Genomic DNA, 25,014 nt, shown 5'->3' with positions numbered 1-25,014 from the left:
ATAATTTAAATTTTGGAGGGGAGCGGAAACTAAACAATTAATGGAAAATATACATGAGTGTGGAAACCGTGAAGTATTTGTACGTATGACCAAATTATTTAGTAAACACATTTCAAGATGACGAACAAACAGGATTTTTCCATCTTGTAAATATAAATTTTGTAGACTACATTTCTGAAGATTAAGAAACAAAACTATCAAGAGTTTCATGAGGTTCAGCTCGACCTATGGATTCTAATAAAGTCTCTGTAATATATTGAGATCTGAAAAATGTGTGTGGGACCAACGTGCGGGTAACACATAGGCAGCAAATCTAGACATATTGATCAGATCTTCATTTATCAGTCCAATACCTTGGATGACATATCTGGTATGTCACCAGAGCAACGTCGAGAAAAGCCTTTCCAAGATGGCGCGCGAAGAATAGAATTATCCTGTGTTGCGGGCATTCCAAATTCTGTTGATATAGTAATAATGAGTAATTTAGGACGGTTGACATTTTGACATTTATAACTGTAGTAAATATAGCGTATTTAGACTGAAATTCTTGTAGCGGAGTGGGCAGTCGTTCTTGTGATGCATTTGATAATAAATGCATCTACAAAAAGTAGGAGGAAAACATATTTTCCTATCATGCGACGACCTGATGTTCTGTAATTCTATATGTAACTAGATGATTTCATATGCGATTGGCTGTGATTATAATTTTGAGTATTTTAACAATTCAACAATAATTCCTACGATGTTCGGGAAAAGGCACATAATTAAAAAACTGCAATTTTCTGTTGCATTCATCCAATTCTCACTGAATCAATTAAAGAAAATATTATTAATTTATATTGGGCATGTGTAAATATTCTTAACAGTGATGATCCGACATATATGTAATGTTTGCTATTGAAGGAATAAAATTGCATTTTTGACTTAAAAGTGTTTTCTCCAAATGCCTAGACCCTTCTCACTAGTTGAATTATTCTCAAGCACTATTGAATATTTAGTCCCGCACTGTGGCCGTGAGGTCTAAAGTTTCTGGCTTTGGGCTCCGTCTACACGACGCGCTCTGGTTCGAGTCTCTTCGGGGAAGCATAACAACTTTTCTTCTGAGAATTCGGATTGTGTACGGGAGCTACGAATGATTGGCGTAATCCGGTCGTGAAAACCTACAACAACGACTGGGGTTTCGTCGTGCTGACCACACGTCACCCCGTAACTGGTTGGATGGTCGCCCACTTCTACAGGTGTGAGTGAGACCGGCAGTCTGAGGTAGGGTCTGGCCCTCCCGAGATGTTGCTCCACGGGTTATTATTATTGTTGAATATTTATTTCATGTAGATTGAAATGGGATGTAATATATTTTGTGTGTGAAAATTCCATTGAGAGTCAGGAGTGTTTCTCTTTTCAGCCAGACAAGCAAGCGAGGATGGCTCAGAGTGAAGATGTACCTGAGGAACAGTTCTCTCTCGCCGAAGCTTACAACAAGGCTCTAGGAAAGGAGAGCACCAAGGAGGCTTTGCGGAAATTGAAGGAAATGATTATAGGTTAGTTTCAGAACTTTTACGGCGTACTGGCATAGGGTAAATTGAGGAAAGTTGAATATGTTAATTACGTTGCTTCATAACTCGGAGAGTATTGCAAGGAAATGGACCTAAGTGTCCAGATACATAGCTAGAACCTTGTGCAAGAATAGATTCACGCGATCATGGCAAACGATGTTATATAAGGCACATAGAACAATTTACTCTCATTGCGAAATTCTCCAACTAACTCCAATTGCTGAGTAGGTTAACGAACTATGTGGAGCAAGATGAACAGTAACTGTGGGATGGATAAATAATAAAATTATTATCAATGAAGGCAACAGTCTAAATTTGCTACCACTTGAACATGTGGTATGCCCAAAACAATGAAATGTCAAAATTTTCAAAATAAACACTAGACTGTCAAATCATATGATCACTAACTACGCATATATTGACGTAGAACTCAAAAAATGTTCCAAATGTCTGAATGACCTTCGTAACCCGAACGGTGATCATGCCCCAGTTCGTTGCAAAATTAACACTACATTCAGTACTGCCAAAAAGTCATATTTCCACTTATCACCATATTGCCAATTATGTATCAGGAGATTGAAATGTTCAAATATCCTTTACTATACTCCAAATATGTACTAATTGCAAAATATATTTATCTTATTTATTAGTGTAATATTTACCTTTCCAGAAATGTCTATATAGTCCGAATATCGATAATAATTATGAACAATTTACATTTCCTTATCTTCAAGACGTTGAGTGTTTTGCGATCTGAAATGCTTTCTTTCACTATGATTGTCATGACGTTTGACAGCTTTAGTGTGTTCTTGCACACAATATTACTTAATAACATATATAGCTATAATACTAACCAAAATATTATTAAAACAATATAAAGATCTATAGGGTCTTGCCACCGCAGATTATTGCCAAGAAATATGGAATTTATCTTCCCTGCTTCGTCAACTTGCCGCAATTTTCCATATTTGTTGAACATGCAATACATTTCCGCTGAAATGTTTTGCACATACAAGCTACATTGACATTTATTCAGGCAATCTATTCCCACCACTGGGAGAAGAAAGGGTTCATCTGAAGATGAGAGAAAGCGTAGTGTTAAAATATGTATAGTTTAAAGCACTAGACAATTTATAATGTCCAATTAACAATGATGGCCCCTAGACCTAATTATATCCGTATGTTTGTACGGACGTGAAAAGTTATCTGAAAAAATTAAGAGGTTTTGTAAATAAAATCTTAATGATAACACTTTAACGTTTGGTGTAATAGGTAAATGGATGTGTGGAGAAGGTTATATTATATTCAACTCAATATATTATATCCATCTGAATATTATTAGAAGTGAATAAATATAACTCTGTGGGCAGGGATGGGAGAGGATGGAAGACTTTATAGAGTTTTTGTTGGGTTACTTGATGGCAAGAGACCTGTAGGATGGCCGAGACGAAGAGAGAATAACAATATTAAGATGGACCTCTAGGAAACCGGTGAGGATGGACAAGGCTGGATTGATATTCCCAGGATAGGAATAGATTGAAAACATATGCTTCTGCCACAATAAACCTTCGGGCTTAGGATTATCAGATAATTAGTTAGCTGGTGGATGCACTTTTTTCTTTAAGCGAGAAATTATTTACAGAAAATATTCCTACATAAACAGCGACTCTATCGCAGTCCACTGAGGTTTATGGTCGATATTCAGAGAATTTTAAAAACATTGAACTATAATTTTGCCTTGTGTGATAATTATTCCGCATATATAAAAATTGAGTGCTCCAAGTTAATTTTTCACTTTGGTAGAATGGCTTCAAATATATAAAAGGAAAATATATTTTCACACTTTTATTAATTATTTTATTCATAAAGAAACATTATTATGTTGTCGTATTTATTCTGTTGAAAAACAAAAGTTTTGTATGAAGAGTGGTGAGGGATAGAAAATCGTCTGAGGTCAATCCATACCAAATAGTACAACAAAACACTAATTAGTTGCTTGACCATTTCTTTAAAGTTTTCACATTTTCGTTGTTGTAACCCGCATGCAAGGGTAGTTCAAAACAGGCTCATTTTTATAGTACTGGACTTCGTTTAAAAATGGCAGAAACTTTTGTTTCATGAGTTCTGGCATTTTGCCTTTGCCGACAGTTCCGATAGTTAGCACAAAACTGAGGTTAAAAAAATACTTTTCAATACATATGAAGTTACTTTTTATGTTCAATACCGTTTTTATCATATCTAATATGAATGGCAAAAATTTTGGGACATAACTGATATTGAGTATCGAGCAAAGATAAAAGCTTATTTTTTTTTTAGTATGGAAGTAATGTAATATGAGAGTCATATTTTCTTTACATGAAAACATACTGTATAATCTTCCATCTCATGTTTAGGCACAAAATATTTGAGCTCTGTTACCGGTTTCCTCATTTTCTTATAGCTTTTTGGAAATGATCGATTTTCATATGTTTCAAAATTTGAGCCCCAATATTTCTAGTGGTGGATCTATTACAAATTTGATATCTACAGAGTAAAGGTATGAGAGGTATCTGTAAAAAAATCGAGAGTGATATTCTATTGCTAATAAATTTACAGACAGGAAGAAGTTTGTGAAAACCAGGCAACTTTACGTTACTACAGAAATATTTCCTTTTGAATAAACTATCATGTGTTTAGAATTATTGTCTTTATTAAATGCATTATGCGAATGGCATAATGTGTCCATTAGTAGATTTTATGAATGAAATGGCATGTAAGTCGGAGGTTTGTCTGAATAGAATAAGACATTTACTTACACTTATTTATTTATTTATTTATGCAAGCGATGTACGATTAGTGGAAATCTTCATGGTGCCAAGTATAACATTTTCTTTCCGTTCCTCTCGTCCTATTGTGCTCTCTTATAGCATGTTTCCAAAAGTTTTCGTAGTGATTTTCTTTTTTCTTTAAAGAAAAAATCTAAGTATTATGACGTATCAATGAGTACAATTTAAACATTTGCACAATTAGAAATGCCACACAGATGTAGGTAGGTCTGAGCTGCTTAATATAGACATTTTGGATGATGACTTAAGAAGCGTGCCAAGGAATTCCATTTGGGGGTCAGATAATAATCGTACGTTATTTTTTCTCGTGACTTTAAACGTAGTTTATATTTTCGTAGGATATATGTTTATGGGTTGGGTTGAATTGTTATTTTAAGTCCACTTTATGCACAGTAAGCCTAATCGGGACTGGACCTACAGTTTGAAGTGGGATCCGAATCACTATGTACTTCCACAATGTATTGAACCCGGAACCCCTTGAATACAAGGCGACGACGCTACCACTACTCCAATGGGGAGGCCGATAGATGATTATTAATACAACCTCAAATATATCTTGTGAAATGTCAGCTATCCGATTTTATATTTTCCCGGATCCCTAACATTTTTTGCTAGTCTGACCAACAAAGTAAATTCGGAAATTCACTGCACTTGGAACAATTCAGATCAATCCAGGGAATAAGACTGGCTACTGGAGTAGTTGCAGCCTTCAATCAGAGTGCCTCCCATACAGCATAGTGGTAACTTCGTTGCCTTGTAATCAAGGGGCCCTGAGTTCGATACCCAGTGGAGGCTCATGGTAGTTCGGATCCCACTTTCAACTGTAGTTCCAGTCCCGATTAGCCGTCCTGTGCATAGAGTGGACTTAGAAACAAGCTCAATAATGGTACTCCGCTTGCATCTCTCAACCTGATTAGACAAACCTCTACCTTGCACACCATTTAATTCATAATAGCTACTAATGGACTTATTATGACATTCAGACGATGCACTTAATAAATACAGCAATTCGTATCTCTGCTTGGGCATGGGTGTCCTTTGTGAGTGTCTCTTCATCAATTTCATCACATCATCACCTCATCTTCGTGATTAGACAAAAGTGGCACAGAAGTGAAGTGAAATAAGCCAAATCAATCGATCAATCAATAAATACTAATTATGAAGCGTTAATTTAGTACAACATAACTTAGTAGAGCCTGCTCGATGGTGGTGGTGATAACAATGCCACCTTGTAATTAAGGGGTCTCGGGATGGATCTCTGCTGGAGACACATCGTGGTTCGGATTCCTTTTTAAACTGTAAGTCCAGTGCCATTCTGAACCAGTGAAAACAAACTTCAAACTTGAATATCACCAATGACCACTACTACAAGGGTTGGATAAAAAGTAATGGCCACACTGCTGTCCCGTGAAAGGGGTGAGTCACAGCGCCACAAGCGTTTCGTGGCTGATAAAGGAATGTCAGACGAGAAAGTATAGTGAGTGGAAGCGATTGTATGTTATTCAGTCAAAAACAGCAGTGCTCTGAAGCAGAGGACGAGAGTGCAAGCGCCCTAACAATATGTTTAGGCAAGAAGAACAACGTCTCTCAGGCAGACGGTCAACGCTGCCTACTTCTGCACCTTCTTGCAACACCACCTTCGTCTCGCATTAAGAAGGAAGCGACGGCACGGTGTCCCATCATCCTGCTTGACAATGCAAGGTGTCACACTGCGAACAATGTGACGGCGCTCCTGCATAACTGGTAGTGGGTGGTACTGGAAGATCCGCCGTATTCACCGGTATGAGACCGTGTGATTAAGACCGTTTTGTCAAAATGAAGGAACCACTGGGCGGGAAGCACTACGACACGCGCGAAGCCATCATACGTGCTATAGGGCGGTCACTGCGGGACATCGACAGAGATGGACGTGCTGACGGTGTACGACGCCTTCCATACGTGTGACAGAAGGTCGTAGAGATGAGGGGCGATTACTTTGAAGGAACGTAACACGTGCTCCTCTGCCAATACAGTCAAGTACCAATTATACCAGTGTTGCCATTACTTTTTATCCAACCCTTGTATATAGACATTGCCCAATCAATTGCATATCCTATATGCATGTAAGAAATTCGAAAAAATTCGAAAATAATTTACAACTTTCTATTGAGGCTAGAAATTCTATTGTGTGAAATGCCAAGACATGTACATTTTTTTTTATTTATTTGAGAAATCCTGAATACAGAGGAAATACATTTTATATCAGGATATCAACAGCGAGAAAAATAGAAATTGACAAATCAGAAGCACGCACACATATGTAACAAGAATAATACAATAAAAATAATAAAAATTAAACAATAATAATAAAACAATAACAAGGGTATAACAAATATTAATTTCTCTTCAGCTGCTTGAAAGCATGAACTTACATTTAATATTTATGATATTGAAATTGTTTCTTTTAGGGCAAATATATCTACTGCGGTTATTTTGTTCTTCTAGGAGAAAAGAACCTGAAGGTGGGACTGGACGAGCAATTTCTGATGAAGTTTTTGTGGGTCAATAATTTAAATCCGGAGAAAGCCTTCGAGAAGGTAAAAGCCAACATTTTTTTTCTTTTCTCCTTGATTATGTGACTTCTTCGCAACAACTAAGAGAAATAGAATTATATTCTGATAGGCTATTAGCTAATCACCTAATAGAGAATATTGTCTCATAGTAATGTAGAAACAAATATTTGGCATTTAGTTTCCTATTGTGTTGTGCTCTTTACGATGTGTTTCGAAACATTGAATTGAACACAGTTACTACAGAATACAGAAACAATGAGTAAAATTTCATTTCTTATTGAACAAAATTGCAGGAATGACCATAAACGGGTCCATATAATTTCCTAGAGTAACACGGCATGTGTTGTAAATAGGGTGACCATAATATTTTGACCCAAAATTGGGACATCCCAAGGAGATCAGTTTACCTCTCTCCCGCTCCTTAAAAAAATCAGTTAGACATAATCATAAAATTATTGTTATTATTAACGTATTGTTGTTAGTTATTAAAGCATGGATCATATAAATTATACGTCATAAACAATAAATTAAAATATGATCTCCAATTGTCAAAATATATATAATCTCAGGATGACTTTCATAGCGTTTCTCGTCCTTTCTGATCAATCTTTATGCTGAAGTTGGGTAATGGCAGAAGTATTTAGCAGATGAACTAGTCTTTTTTAGCTTAAACTCCCATCAGCTGTTTATGAATCTCTCCGAAAACCTTACTCCGCATGTCCGACACATAACTCTTGTTGCAATTCCGTAAAGAAACTGCATGCTTATTCAATGCTCTACAAATAACGGAACATGTACAAAACAATATACCGGGTGTCCGAGAAGTCTTTGTATGAAAACAAAAATTAACTGTATCCGTTATATGCAACATAGACATGAAAAAATGGTACCAAAATGTTCGGAAACTATTCAAGTTTTATTGGTAATAGGAAAGAAATCAATAAATCTCCACGTGAGCACCCTTGGTAGAACGGAGTACATCTAGTCGAAATTCAACTTCTCGTTATGCATTAGCCAACATCACAGGAGGGATTGATGTGATGACTTGGGTTATCCGTTGTCGCAGAGTTGCAAGATCGGATACAGGAGTTCTGTAGACATTGTCTTTCACATAACCCCATATAAAAAAATCTAAAGGGGTTATGTCTGGATATCGTTCAGGCCACGCCGTCGGTCCATCTCGACCAATCCATTTTCCAGGAAATGTCTGTTCAAGGTAGGAACGAACCTCCAGACTCCAATGTGGAGGTGCACCGTCTTGTTGAAAGATAACATTTGGGTGATATTCTAGCAATTGAGGAACAGCAAACAATTGCAACATATCGAGATACACTCCAGATGTCCTCACAGAAAAAGAATGGTTCGATTATTCTGTCATGCAGCAGCGCGCACCAAACGTTCACCTTCGGGTTGCCCATGGTCGACTTCCTCACCTCATGAGGGGGCTCTTTACCCCAGATACGCACGATGTTTGAAACTGTCTCTGCACTGTTTTTTGTGACCTGCTCTCTTGAAACCACAGGACACACTCAGCTTTTTCCTGATTTGTGTACATTTCCGGTTTGCTGGACACTGGCACTGCTACACTACCGCAACGTTACAGAAACCTGAAAGAAAATAAACTTAAATAGTTTCCGAATATTTTGGTACCTTTTTTTCATGTCTATGTTGCATATAGCTGATACAGTTAATTTTTGTTTTCATACAAAGACTTCTCGGACACCCGGTACATCTTCTTTTAGCATAAAATGTCTCAAATTTAGACTTGTTTTCAAGATAATTCCTAGACTTTTGTGAAAGAGGTTTTTTTTTTTAATAATATCGACGGGACGATCTGGACACGCCTCTGAAACGGGACTGTCCCGGTCAAAACTGGGCGTATGGTCACCCTAGCTGCAAGAACACACACCCACAAACGCGTGAATACATGGGTGCTGTGTGGATGCAGGAGGTCCTCGTACATCACGTTTCACAGGGTGCAGAGATCATGAAGACCAAAAACTTCTCTTAATGAACATTTGCTCATTTGGACGCTACTAAAGGCCTTTTCTGCTGTTACGGCGGCCGATCCTAATGCTCGCAAGGAGAGCGTGGAAACGACCAATCCAGCGCGATAAGAAACTCAGGAGCCAGTAGAACGAGGTCCACGCAGTACTTTTCCCGCCCCGTCGTGTCTCTCGGCGCCACTGCTGTTGTCTGGTTGGTCTGCGGCGTAATTCACGCTCCCCACTTTCCTTGCTAGACCTATGACCGGCCGCCGTAAGATTGGAAAGGACCAATAACCCTTGAGAATGTGCATTTTCTATCCTCTGTCTGCAACAACATGACAAAGAATGACTGTTAACTCGGTTATTTATTATTTCTATATTATTATAATAAAATACGGATAAACTAGACATCTAGTACAGCGCAAATATCTGGTAGAAAACTTTGGAATTTTGTCGTTAGTGAAAAAGCATCAAATACAATAAGCAGCATCATATGTGCGTGTGGTGACTGAAGGAGAGCATGCAAACTGACAGTGCGTCTCATGGCGTAGTAACATTTACACACAATACTGTTCATTTTATAGTCTCAGGCGTAAAAGCAAATACAAATAACGACGAAGGTATTTCATATGTGGCATTCACACCTGGTAGATTTACAGTTTTCAGCATCGAAAGGAGACCCTTACGATAAAACCGTCAACACAGATAAGTTTGTTCGCTTTGAAGTCATCTTTTGAAAATGTTGATTTTCTAAAATTTTTGGAGGGGCTGTTGCGGCATCAGGTCCCCCCCATTCATACGCCAGTGGATGGAAGTATAAACTTTCATTTGTTTAACCACGCAATGCTAGCGGAGCCTGTGGAAAAATCTACTGGGAAATTTCGCTACGATTAAACGAGATACTTCGCAAATGACTTGCATGTCATAATCTGATCATACAAACCTCTGCCTTAAACACCTTTTCGTTCGTAATACCTACTAACGTACTCACTGTGTCAATCGCATGACGTGATTAATAATCAGTAATTCTAATTACATGATCGGTTACTGATAAGCAAATATTTCTGTGTAACTAATAACGTAAACTGGCCTGGTTTTGACAAACTTCCCCTGTTGTAACTTTAGGCATAGAATATCATTCTCGAAAATTCCTTACAGGTATTTCACATAGTTCTCTTTAAGCAGTAAATGTAAACTTTTTTTAGGTCCCGCACTAGATATATTGGGGCTCAAAATTTGAAAAAAATGAAAGAAGAGCATTTTCAGAGAGCTTTCAGTAAAAGAGGGAAACAAGTAACAGAGCTGAAATATTTCCTGCTAAGAATTTTTACACATAAATATGTTTGCTCCATAAAAATTATAATTCTGATATTTCATTACTCCCTACTAAAAAAATTCTAAACTTCGATTTTTTCAAAATTGAATATCAGTTTTGGCTCTAAATTTCAGCCATCTGCATTTCAGATGTTATAAAAATGTACAAAACATAAAACTTAGCTTGAAATGTAATGAAAACAATGTACTTTACCCTAGCTTTCTTCAATTTCTTTAGCTTAGTTCTTTATTACAACTCTGTGCAAAGGTAAAAAATTCCTCAAGACATGAAACAAAAATGCCCGCCATTTTTAAAAGAAGCCACGTTCTAGAAAAATGATTCCTGTTTTGAACTACCCCTGCATAGGGTTACAACAACAAAAATATTTTCATTTTTAGAAATGAGCGAGCAAACCAACTTTCGTTTCTTTGAATCATTTGTTATGGATTTACCCTACCACACATTAAATTTTCCACGGATCTTCTACTACTATTTTGTAAGTTTCAAAAGCATATCATATGATTACAGAAAACAAATAATTTTGTTACAATGTAAAATATTATATTGCTTTAAATGTATTAGTTGAATGCGTTTCTCTATTTTCTTTACTGATGTAATATACACATTCTCTTTGCAATATTTTGTTTAGTATATAATTTGTGCAGTATCTAATTTTTTACAGTTACATCAGGCTTGTTTTTGAATTTCTTCTCTTTTTGAATCATCGCAGTAATCACACCTCCATTCATCACTTTTACCTCATCATCATTTTCGTTTTGTTCTTGTCTATCTATCATTGTGTTTCAATAAGACCCTCTGCTATTGTAATCAGTAAGAACCGTTCAAGTACTGTTCTTGGAACAGTATTTGAAGGTATCCAAATTTGATGAACTTTGATCATATAATGTCCGCAAAAGTTGTACAAACCTTGTCATTTTTACTTCGGAAAAACATTCATATGTCACATTTTTTTACATTTCAAAGAGAATGAGCCTTAGTACGTAGGCCTATGTGGTATATATAATTACAGACGTCTGTGGGTCTAAAATTAAGAAGAAATGCTTGTATTTTTTCTTAGATCAATTAGTTCCTTGTCACTTTAGGCGAAAATACTGTTTCTCGCACAAAAACTGTCTTAACAACGTTAGTCTGAAGCATTCTTTGTAGGAAAATGAGTTTAGTCTTTCTTGCTGAAATACTTCTTTCAAATCATATACTCAACTAAATAATTACCCGAGATAAAGAACGGATGTATATTAATTTATTTGTTACAGTTTCAATTCTATGTAACTGAAACATAAAATTCTTCAAAGTATGTAACAATAGAGTTATAAATTGTAGGAAATATTACATTGAACTTTTCCATAACCTTAGATATAACCCTTGGAGAAATGGAGACCACTATAGCTGACAGGAACGTCTCATTACCCTGGAAGTAAAAAATAACTCGTCAATTGTCCGAGGCGTTGCACTTAAAAGCATAATGCGCATATCGTAAATGAAACTGTAACATTTTAAATGCAGGTGATACACTATGCGGTTACGTGAAATCCCGTTTATTTTATGTAAACATTGATAGCAATGGGAGGCTAGAGTAGATTATAACATTTACATTATGTGCTAGGTATTTTCAAAACAATTAAAAACTCTAAACGGCCTGTTATATTTCGTAAGTTTTCAGTATTTAATATAATACTTAAGTATTTTACTTACAACTGTAGTGCCACCCTAAATTTATTATTTTTATTATTATATATTTTTGGCTTTTAGTTTTCTTTTACCAGTTAGAAGTTCGTAGGATTGTCCCTTGCTTGGTATGGCGAGAGGGAGAAGCGCGTCCCTCACGCAACTTACACTGGCTAGGGTGTCCTTTTTGTTAGTTTTCTTATTTTTTTGTATGTATTGGTGTGTGTGTGTGTGTGTATTGGAGCCACTGGACAAGGCTACAAAAAACCGGTAACATTGCAAGCACACAGAAGAAGTTTTAGCGTCTTTGAGGGACACGAGATAGAGGTGACTGGAGTGAGGGTGTATGTGACAGGCTGTGCAAAAGACTCTCTGGGGGGTACAGGGATGCAGTGCTGTGCTTTGGGAGGAGATAAGTAAGTGAAGTACGATTGGTGAACAGGTGACAGCACCGTGCAGCGAGAGGAGCTGTGTTTGGATCTAGTGTAAACGGAACTACTTCCGTGTGTTTACTGAACAATTCATACAATAAATCACACCATGTCCCCGGAACATCAGCCAGTGCAGGGGAAATTAAAGGAATCCGGGACCTGGAGCCGTGACCAGTGCCCCCCTTTACCCCCTCCAACAAAGGACCACAACCACCCCCTCAATCTAAAGTAGGAACGGTGTTTGTGAGGAAGTACACCGCATAAGTGACGATAAAAGGTAAGGGATCATGACAAACATTTACTTATGGCTATAAGTTACATAAGGGTTACTTATTATGTTTGTATTGTATGAGCTATGCCGGATGAATATATATATTTTCTTATAATCAATAATAGTCTTTACAGGTTCAGAACAAATTTCATGTTATTAACATATTGCCCCCCCCCCCACACAACTGAGTTCCAGATGTAGGTTCTCACAAACAGAAAGGGGTTTTCTAAAAAAAAATTCAATTCCAGTTCTTACTTTTATGAAATGTAAATTATATGTAATTTTTATGGATTTATTGCAAGTTTTCAAGACACTTTTTTGTTGTATATTTTATATCTCGTAACGTAATTTCGTCTGTTACAGATAACACTCTTCTACAGGATTCGCTTTGATTATAAGTCCTACTTTTGCCACGAATCACCCATGAACTATCGACATATTTTTGGATTAAAATCCTTCAGGCTGCTGAAAAACAGAGATAAAGATGGCCGACTTGTTGTGATATTATATCAAGGTGAGAGGGTATAAAAGTATTTTCTTATTAACACTAATAACAAATAAAAGCAATATTAGATAAGAGCTCTATCACTAAAACTAATTTGCATTGTATATTTAAATAATGCAAAATTTATTAATATCGACATAACATCAACTGATTAAGCTTAAATTTTTGCATCATTGTCAGATAGTGGGTTGATTGATTTGGGTGTTTTAAGTCCACGTTATGCACAGCAAGACTAATCGGGACTGGACTTACAGTTTACAGTGTGATCCGAACCACTATGTGCCTCCACCGGGGGGATGTCTGTTGTACATGTTCATGGGTTTGGAACAAGTAACTTTCTTTGTTTGAAATTTGCCTTTAGTTAATTGTAACGTCAGATTGGATTCTTATTCCATATCAAAGTACCAATAATTATTTGAACGTACTCGTTTATAAATTCAATTCAATTATTCTTCATTAAATGTTAAGATTCATCCTACAGCTGCTATGCCATAGAACTCCAGATATGTATTTTCATTGTTATACTTATTGTAGTATATAACAGATATTTGTTATATTAAGATTTTAATCTTTCAGATCACCTACATGAACATTGCCACGTTTGTATGAATTCAAGAAAATTGAAAAATTGAACTTATTGTTGCTTACAGATTTGCATGCCTGTAACCATCAGTAAGTTCATATTTTTAAGCTCGATTTACCTACAGTGTATCCTAACATTCTACTAGTATGATAGAAACCACAGTCTAATTACTCCCCCCCGGTACTGCTTGATTATAAGGTTAGGGAGTTACCACTACACAATTAGGGAAGCCCTTTGCTTGCGGTTGCCACACAGCGAATGTAGATGGAGACTGCCTGGAGGATGTTACGATGGACACGTGTTGAAAATGATGAAAATAGTAAACAGCTGAACCTAAACTAACATTAATGCAATAACATATTAAGAAATATAAACATTGAAACCTAAATTAGATACAAAAACAATAAATGCACATAGATACATTTTTAATATTTTTGACCTTCTTGATAGGTGATAACAGTATAACATTACAATTATTGAATATTTAACCTTGCTAGATACAAAATGTAACTATTAACAAGAAAAAGTAGAAACTTGTTTTTGGTTTCAAATCCGGTAGAACGAGTGTATTATTCTCCCTACGATTGTACTGATTTACTGTCACACATAATTATTGAATAAGGTTAGGTACCTGAAATCTTCCTCCTAAAATACTCTCCAAATAAGATATTATTTACATTTCTCTTCTAACTTGAAGGCTGTCTAGTTTTAAAACTTTCAATATGCTATCATACTAGTAATAATGTATGTATTTTCATTGTTATAATTATTGTAGTATATAACAGACATTGGTTATATTAAGATTTTACTCTTTCAGATCATCTACATGAACATTCCCTTCCTGTACTAATGAAAAACTGGTCGTATGCAATACTGTGTAGTCTAAATACTTTCAACCAGGGGTGCCCATACCCCAGAAGACTCTGGACGCAGTCCCCCCCAAATTCATCCATCACAATCACCCCATTTTTTATAAGTATTTAGTAACTAATTTTAATTTGAATGCAATAGCCTGTCAAGTGGTAGACAGTTACTAGCTAGCACATTGATAGGTTAAATAATTTGAAGTGGCAGAAAGTCCTGCAAAAAACTAAAACTCTATAACTTTTTAGCTGTTGCGTTTAACAATACACATTTTTTGGGTGAGAAGGGTGGAAGTTTAAAGTTTTGTTCTGGCCACACTGCTCAGTGACGCTTGCACTGGTAATCACGTGATCATGTGACTTAAGATGGCGTCCATCCAGGAAAAGGCACAGTGTGTTCTGTGGTTTGCAGACTTAAAAATCTTGTGTTTCAGTGCAGAGAGAGTTCCAGACAACATATGGGAAACCACCACCAACAAATTCAAGTATCAAGAGATGGTATGAAAAGTTCAAGGCAACGGGAAGTGTGTCAGATTTGCCACGCAGTGGAAGGCCAGGATCGAGTGACGATGTGATTCAGTCAGTGCAGGACAGCGTGCATCGGAGTCCAATGAAATCGCTGAAACGAAGATCACTGGAACTGGGAATACCGAAGTCAACATTACACAAGATCGTAAGCAAGAAGGTGAAGGCCCGGCCCTACAAGTTAAAATTTGTACACGATCTGAAAGACGAAGACTGTGACATGAGAATGTTGTTTTGTGGGTTAATGCTTAAACGTTTACAAGGTGATGGTGACCTTCTGTCTCGGATTCTGTTCTCAGATGAGGCCACATTTCATGTGTCGGGAAAAGTGAACAGGCACAATTGCCGAATTTGGGGGGTTGAAAATCCTCACGAGTTTAAAGTGCAAACTCGAGGTGGTCCTAAAGTGAATGTCTGGTGTGCGATATCAATGGACCACATCATTGGTCCATTTTTCTTCTAGGAAGACACGGTAAATGGCAACAACTATCTGAACATGCTACAGACAATCCTTGTGCCAGAACTTAATAGGTTAGGCATCATCAATGACGTCCACATGCAACAAGATGCGACGCCACCGCATTTTGCCCTTGAAGTTCGGCAATTTCTTAACAAACAATTTCAAAGTAGATGGATTGGCAGAAGAAAGCCCACACCTTGGCCTGCAAGATCACCAGACTTGACACCTTGCGATTATTGGTTGTGGGGACATGTAAAGACCGAGATGTATTCACAGAAACCAGCTAATCTGGATGACATAAAAGAAAAATAAGAGATGTGATTCTGAATATCCCAAGGGAGCACCATCAGCACGCAATTCTCGGTTTCACAAAAAAGACTGCAACAGTGTTTGGACGTGAATGGTGCACAATTGGAGGTTTGGCGATGAACCTAACAAGCAGGAAATAAATTTTGAACCTTGGTGTAAGTACACACAAAATATTTTGTTAATAAACTTAATAGTTTTCAAGTTACAGAGTTTGTGTTTTGCAGGACTTTATGGACTCCCTGTATGTATAAACAGTGTTCTTGGACAGGGTATAAATGTGAAAAAAACAAACACCGCTTAATGATGGTAGCGTCAAGGGGTCTCGGGTTCGATACCCGTTGAAGGCACATGGTGATTCGGATCCCACTTTAACTGTAGGTCAGTCCCGATTAGCCTTACTGTGCATAAAGCGGACTTAATACACCAAATCAATCCAATCCAATATTCCGACAGTGGTGATTATAGATGAGTACTAAATTTCAATTCTGACATATCAATAATTACAGATTTTCTTTTTTTTCCGTTTAAGGAAACTTGGACCCGTCTAAGGTCACCTTCGAGGAGATGGCCAGATTGGAAGACATTGTATGGCACCTGTTCCTGGAGGACGAACAGACTGTGAAAACCCGAGGGGGTGTCATCATAATGGTTGGGTCTGGTTTCAGGTGGCAATTGCTCAAGTGGGTAACCCCTCGAAACATTCTATTGTCTGTCAAAAAATTTCAGGTAAACTATACTATATCACACATTGAATTTCAAAATGTAAACTCGTTATTATTATACTCAATAAAATATACGTGTAGAGTCAAACGAAATGTAAATTTACAGAAACTGTGAATTTCTTTCAACACCCCTCACACTGGAGAGGGCATTTATACGGAATTTGATCATTATGTGGAAGTCAGTAATAAAAGTAAGTGAAACTTCAATTAATAACGGAATCATTGGATTGGGATTGTTGTTTTAACTCCACTTCATGCACAAATAGGTTAATCTGGGGGGACCTACAGTTTAAAGTATAATCCGAACCACTCTGCAATATTTCTCCACAGGGTATCGAATCCGGGAAGTCTTGGTTACATGGCAACTATGAAACCTATATTTTTTATTGATCCTAGAACTTATGCAGACATTTTAGTATAAATTATGTGTAAGTATAAACTACATTATACAGGGGTATGATTCTTTTTTAAATGTACACTACATTTCAGAATATACTACATTTAGGTATAGAGTACAGTTAGGAATATTGGATAAAATTTGTTCCGTTTAGTGCATTAATTTTTCATAGTGATCTATAAAGAACTGTTCTTAGGTTCTAAAACGTGTGCCATTAGGTTCCTAAGGTAGTTCTATAATCATAAAATAGGTTCTAAAAATCATAAATTAGACTCGATAAATCCTGAAGTAGGTTCCGAAAATACTTAAAATGGTTCACAGTTCCTGAAAAATACTGAATATGTACAATCGTTAAAAGCAGTACTTTAAAAATAGTAAGATATTTTAATAGGTACCGTATATATAACAACCAAATATGAATTATCTAATAATTTTTTTATTTATATACGTACATCATTATCCTCAGATTATTGTAATACTATACTTGTGGTGTTAGTAAAAGTTCACTCAATCCGTTTACTTTGTTAGTGTTCTTTGCAGAACAATCTATCTGACAGACGTAAGATAGTTGCAAGTTATCTTCAAAGATCATTAGGTGAATTTCAGGTTAAAATTCTTATACAATTTCAATTTTTCGTGGATTAGTGTACTCCTTATCATTTGTGACTTATGATTCTTAGTATAATTCGAGTTTGAGTACATGAAAAGGCAATGTGAACTCCGCACTTGAAACTAAATATTTTAAATCCGGGAACTGATCGAAGGAAAGCTCAAAGTGTCCCTCGGTGAGCTCGATCTCGATCGTGTGCATCGTCTCGGGAAAAAGCAAGGAAACAAGAACAGACCTGTGATATGCAAATTTCTGTCTGACAAAAAGAAAGAAGAAGTGTTACGCAACAGCAAAGAACTGAAAGGAAGCCGTGTGTATTTGGAGCAGGACTACTCTGCAAAGGTTCGAGAAGAACGGAAGAAGCTCCAGTACCACATGATCGAGGCCAGGAATCAAGGAAAGTATGCATACCTGCAGTTTCGGTATCTGTTCATCGACGGGAGGCGTTACACACTCGGCGACCTGGAGAGTATGCAACCGGACGAAGTACCTGTCTCTCGTCAACGTGACAAAGGAATTCCACCTACCCCTTCCGCGCCTCCGTCGGAGGCCGCGACGGCAGCTGGAGCAGCAGGAGGGCAGGGACCGAAGCAACGTTCGCCATCCGCATCCACCCTCTCTTCCCGTCGGGACCCGAGGGTAAGGAACAACAATAGGGAGAGAGGTCATTCCACCCAATGATGGACAGGCAGTCGACGGTCATCCCCAGAAAAAGGGAAAGAGGCGGTGAGTAAAGCATTATTTAATCTAGCATTTCAAAATACCCGAGGACTCCGTACGAAAATCAGGACTTTCTCTCGAAGCGTTTTTGCCAACGACTATGCTGCAGTGGCTGTAGTCGAAAGCTGGCTGGTACCTGGCATCAGGGACAGTGAACTGTTTGATGACAGATATGGCGTAACTAGATGTGACCGGAAAATGAAAACCTTGGGAAAAAAGGATGGAGGGGGGGTTATTTTAGGAATACAAAACAAATACAGATCAACCACCATAGAATTAGCTGACCTACCAATTGAATGTGTCCTCGAAAAAACTGTAATTAACGATATTATGTCTCTGTATATATGCATAGTATATTTCCCACCCTTGTGTACTATTTCAATTTATGAAGCGTTTTATGAAGCGATTTATTCTGTATGTCTTCCCAGTTCACGCATACTCCTCGTAGGTGATTTTAACTTGCCGGAAGTAACAGGTTCTAATTATGATTTCAGCAAAGGCTCGCAAAAATCTAAAACTCTCTCCAACTTTATGTCTTACTACAATTTAAGTAGTGTAAATAATGTGTTAAACACCAACAACAAAACACTAGACTTAGTTCTGACTAACATCCAAAACGTGTCGGTCTGTAAAGAAACTGAAACGTTAGTACCGGAGGATGAACATCACCCCCAACTTAGCATCGAATTCTTTGTTTCGAAACATGTTAAAGCAAATAAAGGGAAAACAATTAGAATACGTAATTTCCAAAAAGCAAACTTTGAAGTAATGTACCGTGAAATTGCTACCATCAACTGGGAAGAAATATCCAATCAAAAGAATGTAAATGACGCGCTTGATATCTTTTACGAAAATCTGGATAAAGTTTTTGAAGCTACCGTCCCGTACAAAAAGAAATCCATAACATCACGATATCCTAGTTGGTTCACCAGTGGCATAATTAAAAACATTAAAAGCAAATCCCACCACCATAAGAAATGGAAACGTGGAATTGGTAATACCAACTTTCATCGTGCACAGTTTGAAACTCTCCGCAAAATAACCAAAAGGCAAATTGAAAAAGCTTACAGGAATTACGTATCAGAAACAGAAAATTATATAAAACTCGATTTTAGACACTTTTGGTCCTTCGTTCAAAATAAAGGGAGGAAAAATACGTCCATGCCCCTCAAATACAATGACACTACACTAGACGATGACGAGGCAATTGCGAACGCCTTCGTCCAGCATTTCCTTTCCACCTATAAGAGCACGCCCGCGAATTACGACTGCAATTTAATCGAAGACCACCAAAAGATAGACGTAGGCGAAGAATTTGTACTAAACGCAATCAGTATTGATGATGTTGAAAAGGCAATAAAAAAGTTAAAACCAAAGAAATCTTGTGGCCCTGACGGCATTCCGCCCTACGTGTTAAAAGGTTGTGCAAGCTTATTAGCCCTACCCTTAATGAAAATATTCAATCTTTCCCTAACCACATCTGTATTTCCCAGGAAATGGAAAACATCTACAGTGCGTCCCGTACCCAAAAATAGTGGCACCGGTAACATTGAAGAGCATAGGCCCATATCTTTATTATCTGCGCCCGCAAAAGTTTTCGAAAGTATTATTTATCGAAGATTGTTGTCACACGTATCCCCAGTAATAGCTGCCAACCAACATGGCTTCGTCCCGGGTAGATCCACTGTTACGAACCTATCCCTCCTAAGTCATTTCGTAGCAACTAATCTAGAAGAAAGAAAGCAAGTAGATGTCATCTATACAGATATATCCAAAGCCTTCGATAGAGTAAACCACGATATCTTGTTGAGTAAACTCTCGTGTTACGACCTCTCCAAACCAGCACTAAATTTCTTTGCTTCTTATCTAAAAGACCGTAAGCAGAACGTATCTTATAATGGAATTTTAACAGAAGAGTTCGCAGTTTTCTCAGGAGTCCCCCAGGGTTCGAATCTCGGACCTCTGTTATTTTTAATTCTAATCAATGACTTACCAAAGTACCTGTGTGACTCATTCAGACTCTTATACGCCGATGACTTGAAATTCGGTAAGACTATCTGTAATATTGATGACTGCAAATCCTTACAAAGTGAAATCAATACAGTAACAAAGTGGTGCGAAATAAATGATCTTAATCTGAACATAGCAAAATGCTGCACGATGACATACTCGCGCAACAGAAAGCAAATTGAATTCGATTACAAAATAAATAACACAAAAATTAAAAGGGTTAACGAGATGAGAGATCTAGGAGTTACATTTGATTCAAAACTTACATTTGCAACACATGTTGAAAGGGTCGTAAATGAGGCACACAGGAACCTAGGGTACGCAATTAGAATGAGTAAAGAGTTTATGAACAAAGAAATAATGAAAATAATATTTAACGCTTTAGTCCGAAGCAAAGTAGAATATGCAGCAGAAATATGGGCTCCTCAGGACAAAAAGTACACGCATAAAATAGAAATGCTACAGTCTAAATTCGTAAGGTACGCTACTTATAAAGAAACAGGCATATATCCCCGATACGAATCATACACTTCCCTCTGTAAACACCACAACCTGCCTTCTCTCAGCAAAAGAAGGAAGACGCAAATGCTCTGTTTCTTATACAAAATCATGAACAATAATATTCAAGTGCAACATCTTCTAGAACAAATACACATACGTGTTCCTATCTCCAAGACACGATCCAAAGGGGGCCTCTTTTACTGTAGTAACAGAAGATCGAACATTATAAATAAATCACCTATCAGGAGAATGTGTGAACTGTACAACAGATGTTCCGAAAGGGAACCAAAATTAGACATATTTCACATGCCTATTGGGACATTCAAAAATGTTATTCAAGGAATGGAAGAACAAATGTCAACAATGTAAACATAAACGCAATATTTGTAAATATATATTTCTTTCGTAGTTTATACTCAATTACATATATGTACGTACTTTCTAGTGTGTCAATTATTTACAGGTAATTTATTACACACATAATTAATATATTTCTTTAATGTAAATAACTTCTATCCTTGATTTATCCTTGTTTATTTTATTTCCATATTTTATGTAATTTATAATATATTATATCTGTATCTTATATATATTGTACATGGTGGTAAAGATCTGATATACTGAGTGTAAAGATAAATAAGAAATGTAGAACACTGTAATTGGGCATTCGCCTGTTGTGTTTAGTAATAAATAAATAAATAAATAAATAAATTAGAATTTTTGGATACATTATAATCGCACAGCCATGGGCGTATATATAGTTCACGTAAAGGGGGGAGGGGTTCAATATTTAGTACAATTAGGGTTCCTATATTTCATAAGTAAATATTCTGGACACTACTGACCGGAAGCTTGTTGGGGAGCGGGTGGGGGGTGGCTGGACTCGATAAAGTTGTATGTATGTAAAACATAATTGTTATTTACATTTATACAGCCCCAGTATCATATTATTTAAACTTATTAAAAACAGAAATTCACTTCGAAGCATATATCACTTATCTTGCAATTCCTTTTCGGTGCCAAATAAACTATAAGCTGCTATCTCACAATGAGGGAACTTTATTTGAAAACTGCGGACTGAACGGATAGGCACCGAAGTACTGATTCTGAGCAGGTTGCTTACTATACAATGGAAGAGAATCGTAACTGAAATTCAGCGGTGCTAGCAGACGGCGGCGCCATCGTGAAGTCAAAAGATATTTGCAGTACTTTCTTGTAACTCGTTAACTCTTGTATTATGGAGAGGGAGCGGTTCAATATAGTTAGATTTTTTGTAAAATGACCATTTTAGAATTACGTACACGCATTTTAAATATAAATAAAGTTCAGGAAAGTATAGTCTGAATCATTTCTTCTTTCTCACCTGATTCCAGGACATTTTTGCATCCCGAAGAAACAATTCGGGTCACCGGGACACATTATACCATTCCGGGATTGTCCCTGAAAATCGTATACCACTTATACCACCCCTAGTTATGATCTGGCAATCAAAATCAAATCTGCCCCCACATGAAAGGCCACAAATCTATTAAATTAATTCTATCTACGAACGTCTAACTTCTTTACATAAAATGAGCAGAAAATTATTTTGAAAAATCTATTCCCAGCTACACTTTAAGAAAGGGTAACAATATTAGAAATAGTATTTTCCTCCTTGCTACAAAATTGAAAATATCATCGGCCAACAATATTCGTATATACAATTAACAGTGAAGTGTCCATTAGTCGATAATCTTCCGTTGAATTGCGAGGACATTATTTCAACCTCTTTAATGTTGAACACATCCTCTCGGGTGTTGAAGTTGAAACTGGCAGTGTAGCCAAGATCACGAACAATTTGTGCATATTTGAGTAAAAGAGCTTGTCACAATTTTCTCTGGACATGTCTATTCAATTATTGTTTAACACATTTTTCATTCAGATTTCAAAATGTAATCAATATCAACCAACATTTTGACACACTGTTTCAATGAATGAGCAATAGGCATTTCACATTTTTGGAATAAGTTGTTGCAATTTTGTAATGTGTTGACTGTGTTCAGAGAAAAGTGAGTTAAATTCTACTATAAAAATGGACAACAGAGGTTTGCCTTGTAATGTTATTTTGTGTTCTCAGCTGGTGCATTGTTCCTCCTATTTGACAACTGGGTGTTCTAGGTCTCTTCATTTCTTCATCATAGTCTCTACGTTGTAATACATTTCACTAAAGTTCTCTGAACTTTTTCTTAGTTTTCTTAATGTCTCTATTAGAATACTGAAATTTTCACAATGCTGATCAATCCACCTTATGAGATGCTCAAAATAATGTTGCACTGCATGAAAACAATTTGGTTAGAACAGGTGGAGATATTTGAAATTCCTCACAGGTTACGCACTGAAGAAACTAAATAGCTTGCTGAAATGTTTATCTTGAATTGGTAAGCTGTACAGTTTCTACTATGGTGAATACAATTTCACAGGTTACCCTACTTAGTATTGATACTTTTCTGTCCATCTTGTGTCAAACAACTTGAGAATGTTGCAGAATTTTCCTGACTTTCTTGCATTGCATTCTTTGAAATTAATTCCTTGAGGGAAAATAATATACCTGACTTGACAGTCTCAATATCGCAGAAATTTCACAATAATGGGCAACAGCTAGAGTCAAAATATGTGCTGAACAATGTACAAAAACTGCTTTTGGTTACTTCTCTTAAATTATCTTTCTCACCCCCTTAATGCTAACACTCATTACCTCAGCACCGTCTTATCCTTCACCAACAACTGTTTTCTAAATCCACACCCACACAACTCGGAGAGAGTAAAAGTACTAATAGCTGAAGCTAACCCAGATTCAGTTACAATCTCCAATAGGGACAAATCGGAAACAAAGTTTCCCCTTCCGATCTAGACTTTGGCAAATGATTTATCGACTCTCGGGATTATCAAACAGTTGGGAAATTTCAAATTGTCAAAAAATTAGAACCTGAGGAATACTTAATTCTTGAATGGTAGCACACCATATCAGGAACTAATAATGAAATGTTAATATTCGCGCTATAAGTTCACATGTAGCTGCTTTGGGTAGAAAAAACCCTGTAGCATTCTAGAATTTGCTTAATGTCAGGAGTTTTCTGAGTGTTTTCCAGAGAAATTCCGAAACTATCAGAAAATTGTAGACATTTGGTTTGTAATCCCATCTGGTGTGTGGAATTAATCTTTCCTATCCATATGCCCTCATATACACCTCCAATTTAGAACAAAATAATTGATTGATTGATTGATTTAGTTTATTTTACTTCGCGTTTTGTGCCTCTTGGCTAATTTGCGAAGATGGGGATGAATGATGAAATGATGAAATGATGAAATTGATGAATGGACATTCACAAACAACCAAGCCCGACCGGGATTCGAACCCGGGACCCTTGGCGTCGCAGCGCGATGGGCTAACCACTCGGCCACAGGGTCGGGGTTAAAATTAAAATAAGTCCGAATAAATTTTTATGGGCTAGTCACTGCGCATAGCGGATAGAACAGGTAATCTGGCAATTTTACTGAAGCAAGCAAGGGAGGGTGGGTGTTGGACCCGTTGTACCCCTCCCTTAAATACGCCCATGCGCAGAATAGCCCGTAAAAATTTATTCGGATTTATTTTGTTCTAAATTAGATGTGTATATGAGGGCATATGGATAGGAAAGATATTAATTCCACACACCAGATGGGATTACAGACCAAATGTCTGCAATTTCCTGATAGTTTCGGAATTTCTCTGGAAAATACTCAGAAAACTCCTGACATTTCGCAAATTCTAAATGGTAAACTCATAATCAGATAGATCATATTCTCATTGATAAGAGAAAGCATACTAGTATGATTGACGTTCGTTTACATAGAGGTGCTGCCAAGGGTCCCGGGTTCGAATCCCGCTCGGGCTTGGTTGTTTGCGAATGTCTGTTCATCAATTTCATCACTCATCCCCATCTTCGCAAATTAGCCAAGAGGCACAAAACACGAAGTAAAATAAACTAAATCAATCAATCAACATAGAGGTGCTGACTGTGCCAGTGACCATTATTTAGTAATTGCTAAATTAAGAGAAAGAGTCGCTGTGATTAATCATAAGCAACAAAGTCTAAAAGTTCTATAATTTAATACAGGAAAATTTGCTGATAAAAGAATTAAGAAATATTACCAAATTAAACTGTTTCG

The 25,014-nt window shown here is 36.9% G+C and overlaps 1 protein-coding gene across 5 annotated transcripts in view; it reads left to right on the top strand.

The window, feature by feature from the left end:
- The window catches only part of LOC145979516 (retinaldehyde-binding protein 1-like), a 78,360-nt gene that overhangs the window by 36,120 nt on the left and 17,226 nt on the right, over positions 1-25,014 (top strand). For 3 of the 5 annotated variants that reach the window (XM_083112457.1, XM_083112456.1, XM_083112455.1), the window contains exons 2-5: positions 1,403-1,538; positions 6,863-6,954; positions 12,985-13,135; positions 16,396-16,592. In XM_083112457.1, the coding sequence (XP_082968583.1) occupies positions 1,421-1,538; positions 6,863-6,954; positions 12,985-13,135; positions 16,396-16,592 (558 nt within the window). In that variant the 5' untranslated portion in view covers positions 1,403-1,420. The remainder of the gene's footprint in view (positions 1-1,402; positions 1,539-6,862; positions 6,955-12,984; positions 13,136-16,395; positions 16,593-25,014) is intronic. The other 2 variants (XM_083112459.1, XM_083112458.1) reach the window with 1 other exon arrangement.

Source organism: Lepisma saccharinum, chromosome 26, assembly GCF_977018435.1.
Source record: "Lepisma saccharinum chromosome 26, izLepSacc3.1, whole genome shotgun sequence".
Taxonomy (NCBI): domain Eukaryota; kingdom Metazoa; phylum Arthropoda; class Insecta; order Zygentoma; family Lepismatidae; genus Lepisma; species Lepisma saccharinum.
The sequence above is the reverse complement of the archived record's forward strand: the minus strand, read 5'-3'. Positions and strand labels throughout refer to the sequence as shown.